This window comes from Globicephala melas, chromosome X (genome assembly GCF_963455315.2).
Source record: "Globicephala melas chromosome X, mGloMel1.2, whole genome shotgun sequence".
NCBI classification, from domain to species: domain Eukaryota; kingdom Metazoa; phylum Chordata; class Mammalia; order Artiodactyla; family Delphinidae; genus Globicephala; species Globicephala melas.
In genome coordinates, this window is record NC_083335.1 from 42,091,038 (window position 1) to 42,098,792 (window position 7,755).

Here is a 7,755-nt window from a genome sequence, read left to right on the forward strand (position 1 = left end):
TCCACTCCAATGTCCTCAATTATCATTCATCCTCCAGTGGCCCCCAAATCTGTATCTATAGCCTAGTCTTCTCTGAGCGCCAGATCAATACATTCAAGTGACAATAGGGTGTATCCATCTGGATGTCACACAGTTACCTCAAACTCAATTTATTTTAAATGGATTAGGCTTCCCCTCCCAAATCCTTTTCTCCTGCCTAATAATAGAGCAAGAAAAAAGTTAGTTCCCTTTACCCTCATCCCATCCTTAAAAATGATGTCAAATTAGCCCCCACGTGTTCATGATTCAGTAGGGTCACCACACCCAACAACTTTAAGCTAACCAGTCCTTGGTCCTTTTGTCGACTATAGGCAACATTAGAGTAAGTATATGGAAGCCTGAGGCTAAAACCAGATCATAACTGAACAGACATTTTACCCTTTCCTGGCCTCATGTATAAAGCAGGATAAGATCTCCAAACTGACTAGGAATATGTTGTGAGGGCGGGTGAGATCATGTCTGATGAAACACTTTGTGTCCTTAGAAATAAGAAAACCCTATTTCTTTGAGAAATTATTGTAACAGTTGCCTTGCAGGAATGACATCACTCTACACAGTGGTCACTTAATAAGTGCTAAACTTTATTGTTGTTATTATTTATTAAATGATGCTGACATGTGGAAGAATGCCCCCAGCGAAACAAAGGTCAACCAAAAAAGCTATCAACCTTGAATTCCAGGGAATTAAGCGTGCTCACTTTTCTTAATTAACTGCTATGTGCCAGAACATTCTAAGTATTTCCCATGTATTACTTCATTTAATCCTCACAACGAGCCCCATCTTCAGCACTCATCTATTATTTCAGAGAGAAAACTTCAACCCATCTCATGTTTAATCTAAATATTTTTTCCACTCAGTACATGCTCCAATCACCTGCTCCATTCCCAACACTTCTTTTTCAAAAATTTTTGAAAAAATCAGTATTTGTTTTAGATAAATAAGAACACATAGATGAATAAAAAGTAAAAAGGTAAAGATTACTCTATCCTTCCACCCAAAGATAACCACTGTTACTATTTGGGTGTCTGTAATTCCAGAGTTTTTAGTGTCTACTTAAACGTCTTATATTCTCAAAAAAGTGGAATCATACTATGAATACTGCTATCTAACCTACCTTTCTCACTTAACAATGCATGATGAATATCGTTCCCTGGCAATATGGATTACAAGTGACATATTTATCTTATACCGTGTGAATATTCTTTAATTTATTTAACCAATCCAGTGTGCTAAATTGTTTAAGTTGGTTCCAGTTTTTACTATTTTACACATTGCTGGGATGAACAGCCTTGTACATACAGTTTTTGGCCAATGAATCAATTATTTCTTTGGGACAAAGGGTTTACATATTTTAAGGCTTATGATATGTATTACAAAATGGCCCTCCACAAACCTTGAGCCAGTGTAAGCTCATTCCTACCACCAGGGTTTGAAAGGATCCATTTTGCCACACCCTCAAGCACACTGCACAGTGGGTGAGAGAGGAACTTTTATATGAATTCCAATTATTCTTTCTAGTCAAAATTATTTACTGGCTCTCGGTGTTCAGTGGGATAATATTCAAACAGTTCTCCACAAACTGGCTTCAGCCAGTTTTCCAAATTTATTTACTTCCCATCCTTACACTCTCCACTCTAAGCAGACTAGTCTCCCCCTTACTGTCATAGGAAGACTTCCTACCTCCATGCCTTTCTCACACCAGTCCCCCGTCACTCCCATCATACGGAATGCCCTAACTACCTATCCCATAGAGGACTCATTTTAAATGGCCACTTCCTCCATAAATCTGTAGCTGACTATTGTATCCCACAGAAACCTTTGCTTCCTCTGTGCTCTGAACGCACATATTTGACGATGAATATATGCTTGAGATATTGTTATCTTTTTGTTTGTATGTTTCTTATCTCTCCAACTAGATTATAAACCAAAAGACAAGGATGGTTTCTTTTTCTTCTTTTTTTTCCAGCATTAGCACACAACTTTATTGATGATACACAAATTAAGTCAATGCCCATGACAGGAGAGAGCTTATTTATGACGAATTGGTTCACTGTCACTTGTGCAGAAGAAATAGTAAAAATATTTCAATCTAGGCAGTGAGATAAAAAGCAACAAACTTGTTTTCAGAACAGGTAGTGATATTCATTCATCCAGCTTAGACCTGAAGACCAACTCAGATAAATATCAGCGTTGATGATACAATATGATATTCATTACTCAAAATTGGCAGCTGAAAGGATTCCTTTACCATATAAACAAGGTGGAGAAAAGGAGTAGTTTACAATGTGTGTTGCTTCTAAACTACAAAATCAAGAAGTTATTCCTGGCTCTTTGGGAACATATGCTCAGCCAGTTTGGCCATGAATTTTCCAACTTTGACTTTCACCAAAAAATCATGATGGCTTTCTATCCCCAGAATCTTATCAGCACACACTTGAAATTCTTTTAAAAAGAAAAAAAGTGAAACTTCGCTGAATTGATTCTGAGTAGGTTCATTTTCCTCCCATTTAAAATTGTCATTTATGTTCTCAAATATGACCAGAAGTTTAAGAATCACCTCTTTGTTCTCCTTCTTATTAAAGAGGGAACCCAGTGAAGATGGTACTTGGGCCCTGAGCAGTTCTCTAGTCATGGCTGGATTTTCAGCCAAATTCAAAAGGAGTTTCAAAACCTGAAATTTGGTTTCTTCATTTCCTGCTGAAAATAAACGAAAAAAGTCTGAAATGGAATTAGCAAGCATGTGCTGATACTCATTAGTAACAGTCATGTTCGTAAGCAATCTTAGTCCCGCCAGCTGCACAGATGAGTTCAAGCGAGAAGTGATTGTGTCATCACACACTTGATTCATGTATATCTTAAGCCTGCGCTGATTTTCAGCATTCACACTCAAGTTATTTAGGACAATTAAAGCCTTTTCCTTAACTATGGGATCCCGAGTATTGAGAATCTTTGCAACAATCGGGAGACCACCCAGATCACGAATAATATCTCTGTTAAATGCGTAAGCAGCATTGTTACCCAGGGCAATTAAAGCTGCTTCGAGAATATAAGGCTTTTCAGACATCTCAACCAAGCAAAGAACTTTTTGCAACTCTTGAGGGGACAAAATAGTATCATCTGAATTGGGGGAAGCCCTTTTCTGCACGGCCCGACGAGCCCGGGTAGCCCTGGCCCTTGCCCTGGCCCTAGCTCTGGTCCCAGCCTCAGTCCCAATCCGGGCCCAAGGTGGGTACCATACTATACCTTTGTTCTCACTGTTGTCATCATCATCATCAGACCAGTCATTGTACCTGGCCCCAGGACAGTCCCCAACATCATCCATGTCGCCAGACCCGCCCTCAGCCATTTTCTCCTTGTTCTGTTTTCTTCCCCTGGTCAGTCTATAAATGCAATAGCAGGCGCCAGCCCCAATCACCAGTCCTGCGGTCACCCAGCCTACTTTCCTGGCGTAGCCCATGCAATCGTCCCTGACGATATCAGGGACCAAGGAACACAGTAGTCACAGGCTGGGGGAGGAGGGCTATGGGCTTGGCCTGGGTGCAGGCCTTCGGAGGATGATTGTCTTCAGCCTCTTCAAGGCCACAACAGCTGATTCTGGAGGCGGACCTTAGGGGGTGGAGGAAGGAAAAGGGGTTTGAGTTTCTCTTCTCCTTGTGTTGTCCCATGCAGAGAGTTGCACAGAGGGATAAGTAAATGAGTTCTTCGCAGGAAATGTAGATTGTTAACAAATTCTTTCCTCATTTCACTCTCCCCCTACCCTCCGCAGTCCACCCCCTCCCCAAGCCTAGATAAAGGCAACGGAGCCCATAGTCCGCTGGGCCCTCAGCCACCCCAACCTCCGGTGTTCCCAGGGAGTGGCACCTTGCACTAACCTCCTTCAGACAGGCAGTTTGCCCCTTCTTCCCTCCCCTGGAGGTGTGCCACGCCCAACAACCCTTGCAATCTGCAGAGAGACCAGAGCCAGTGAGAACTGAAGCCTTGATGGATTGACTGTTCATTCCTTGCTTTCCTGATTCACCTATCTAGGTTGTCAGATTTAAAAAAACAAAACAAAACAAAACCTCTCTATGCCATCCAAAACATGCATGTGCCTGCCCCTTCCCTAGCCTGAAATGGGAGGGATGTTAGGGAAATAAGGTAGGATTGGGTGAGCCTGTCCAACCGCGGGCGATTTCCAACCCCTCCCCCATTCCAAGCAGCCCCCACGCCCACACCGACCTCTACTGATCTGAGGAAACTTCCTCCCTCTTTTCAAGTGGTGCCACCTGCTACAGCAGACCTGCAGGATGACAGATCGAAAACATGGGGACTAAATGCTGTTGAGAGAAGAGGATTATGAACAAACTATCTGATAGGTTTCCCTTCTGTCATTCTCCCCCACCCCACCCCCCGCGACACACGCGCGCGCGCTCGCACACACACACACACACACACACACACACACATCGCACGCCATTTCGCCACAGTCCCGGGAGTGCAAGAAACACACTCAGACTCAAACCCAACCTAAATTATTGCCATCTCTGGTTTCTCCCCACCCCCACCACCGCCCCGGTTAGGGTCCCCATTTGGTCTTACCCTCAAATCGACCTTCACCGATCGGGGTTAATTTCCTTCCTCTTCTCTAGCCTGGCGTAGTGCCGCAACCTACGGAAAGACTGGCAACCCGGGAGAGGCTCGGACCCACAAAACACAGAGCCATGGTCAGGAAGACACAGTCACAGAAAAACTGGAAACAGCCGCTACCGAGTGCTTGGTGGACGGACCGGTCCCCAGAACAGAAAACTCTTTCCTAATTCGGAGGCCTGGTTGTCAAAGGTTTCCCACCCCTATAACCCCTCTCGGGGTTCTGCTGACACATCACGTTGCACCCCCGCCTCCCCATGTCCAGCCTTTCCCCGCCGGCACTGTCCTGGAGTACTGGGGGCAAACACCCAGGCCGCAGCTCCCTTTCCAGATTATGGCCTCGGTTCCACCAGATTCCCACCTCCCAATCTCTGAGCTCCTCCCCAAACACCCCGCTGCTCACCATTTCGCAGCAACGAAATGGGCTGCGGGCGGGACAGATGTCTTGGAAAGCCGGCGGCGAGTGGGAGAGACGATGGAGGCGCCCCAGGACTCGCGACGGTCTCCGCCCTGCGCCCTCGGCCACCCCCACCTTCTGGAATCTCCCAGGCACTGACCTGCAGGGATCCGGGACAATTTCCTTCTCCTCCTCCTTCTTGCCTCTGCTGCAGGCCCGCTCGCCCTCAGGGCAATGGGGAGCTGGTACTCAGACGGGAACAACGACCAGAACAAGAAGGACTTCTGCACACGTCAGCTCTTGGTCACGTGAGAGCTACGTCATCCACCAACTCGGGTCCCCAATTTCCCCTCCCACCAGCAGTGCGGCAGAAGAGGGCCCGCCCCCCTCCATTCCCTCCCCCATATCAGGCCTTGTTACTCTTTCTTCTTTGCTAATCCCATCTCCCTGTAGTTGTGTTTGCCTTCCTCTGATTACCAGAAAGGGACAGCATCTTCCCCTGGGGTTACTGGCCACTTGTACTTTTTGAAAAATTGCCTCTTCCTTCCCTAGGCTCCTGGGGCAGCAACCTCTCCTTCCACCTCCCCACCTTCCAGCTACAAATGTCTACCGTTTCCTCTGAAATCTAGTCCCAGATCTGAAAAGAAAAAGCCATCAGAAAAGGAGACCTGGAGTGAGTGTGGTTTTTTCTTTCTTAATGCTTTTTTGTTCTTTCAGTTCTGCCCTCTCCCACCCCCAGCCTACATTCTTTTTATGAGAAAAGAATTGCTGTAAAGCTATTTTCATTTGAGAAAGAAAAAAAGAGTGGGAGTTGGAGAGTGATGTTGGGTGATGGCCTCCAAAAGTCCCACATTTTCTCACTTGCAGGGAGTGTTACACACTTCACTCAAAGCAATCTTAATGTCTTCTGGGGCCTAGCACATAACACAATCCTGAATGAGCTCATCAGTGTGTCTGAGGATACATAAATCTTCTGACTAGGCCAGTCTTCTAAACAGTAGACTTTTACTCCCATCAGTTAGCAGGGAAGAGGCATGGAGACCTCAGAAGCCACTGACACAGAAAAGGTTGAGTAGAAATCACAACTATGTTGTGGATGTCTGTCAGATAGAGGGGCACGCACACTGACAAAGTGAGTGGCAGACAAAGAACATTACAAAATATACAAATAGTATCATCTTTAAATGAAATAGGTGTTAGAGGAACACTGAGACCAAGACAAAATTTGCTGAACTCGGAATCTAGCAATTAGTGTGAAACCTTTTCACTGACTGCTTTGATGAACTCAATGATTCATCTGTCAGCAATGAGAAAACTATTTAAGAGTGGGAAAAATAATAAAATAATGTCAGAACACGGGGTCTACAGTGGGATATGCCCTAATGTTTAAGATATAAGTTTATTATCTGAGTATAAATTTTAAGATCCACAGACCATATGGGAGTAAATCAAGAGTCTGGGAAGTTGGGGAACAGGCAAAACTCCAGGGAAATTCATATCGATGTAACTTCTGGAAGACAGTACTAGGATATGACTAAAATTTATTTTTTTCTTCCAGTTTTATGAGATATAATTGATATACAACACTGTGTACGTTTAAGGTGAACAGGATATGACTGAAATTTAGTAAGCAGAAACCAAATCAACTATATGATTCTGTATTTGGAGAAAGATCATGTGCAACAAGGGGGCTTATTTAAGCACAGGAATATATGAAAAGGAGAGTCAGAGGAAAGTGTTGATAGTTCCCACCCAAGCACTGTCTGGAGGAGAGGGAGTCTTGGCGAAGATGAATGGAAAAAAGAGCTTTCTTTGGCAGAGCCATCCCCGTGATGCATAAGTGTACTTCAAGTTTCTTAGCTGAGAGACTCTTCTTAACATGCACCAATGCCCTTGCTCTGACTTCAGGCTCACCACACAACCTTCTGAGGTTGTGGCTTCCCAAGGAGTAGCTTGTCAACAGGGAGAGAATGAGCTGGTAAAACTGACAGAAACCTCTAGTACCCCTGAAGGTTGTATTTCTCAGGATAAATTTTTCAGTTGTCATTCCTTTGTGAGACTTAGCTTCCCTTGTGGCCTTCTTACATGGAGAGAATGCAAAGATCCATGGGTTTGGGCATTCAGATATAGATTTATGTATGTCTCTATGAATGGGAGTCTTTCCTTGACAGAGGCATCTGCTCTCATCGTACAGACAAAATCAGGTATTGATCATGAAGGGATGAGAACAAGACTGAACTGTAGATGCAACCTTGTCTACAATCTTGTCAGGGAAGCCAAGTAGCTTTAGCTTAGAAGACAGCCTTGTGCGTCACCATTTCAGAATTGTACCTCTATAACGTTCACTTAATGTGAAAGTGAAAACTAAAGCATGCTGTGGCAAATAGGCCCCCAGCACCTCAGTCACAGCTGAACAAAGGATTCATATCCAAAGTAGTTAAAGGTCTCCTGCAAATCAACAATAACATCTGAAACAGTTTACATTTCTCTCTGGGAAAAGAAAGGAAGTGCATTTTACATTTTACATGCCCTGTCATTTTCCCCAGCAAAAGGGTGGGCATTGTGCCCAAAACAGACCAACTCAATACTCTCTTACTGAAATTTAAACCTTAAGCAGAGATAGAAAACCAAAAATCAGTGGAAGTATGGCATCCTGAAAAGACCATATATCAATTCCTTCTACCTAGACACCT

General features: G+C 44.3%; 1 protein-coding gene across 2 annotated transcripts; it reads right to left on the bottom strand.

The window, feature by feature from the left end:
• Positions 1 to 599: 599 nt before the first annotated feature.
• ARMCX3 (armadillo repeat containing X-linked 3) lies at positions 600 to 5,376 on the bottom strand. 2 transcript variants are annotated; one of them, XM_030840501.2, is made up of 5 exons: positions 5,223 to 5,376; positions 4,618 to 4,697; positions 4,258 to 4,318; positions 3,912 to 3,982; positions 600 to 3,645 (listed from the first exon to the last, which is right to left on the bottom strand). In XM_030840501.2, exon 5 carries the CDS (start codon positions 3,494 to 3,496, stop codon positions 2,357 to 2,359), a length of 1,140 nt encoding a protein of 379 aa, XP_030696361.1. In that variant the 5' UTR covers positions 3,497 to 3,645; positions 3,912 to 3,982; positions 4,258 to 4,318; positions 4,618 to 4,697; positions 5,223 to 5,376; the 3' UTR covers positions 600 to 2,356. The 2 variants fall into 2 exon arrangements, with proteins under 2 accessions (XP_030696361.1, XP_030696363.1); XM_030840503.2 differs by having other exon boundaries at positions 4,258 to 4,355.
• Positions 5,377 to 7,755: the final 2,379 nt, after the last annotated feature.

What these genes read in the sequence shown, in the direction of transcription:
- ARMCX3 (XM_030840501.2), bottom strand. Translation starts at nt 3,496, where the DNA reads ATGGGCTACGCCAGGAAAGTAGGCTGGGTGACCGCAGGACTGGTGATT.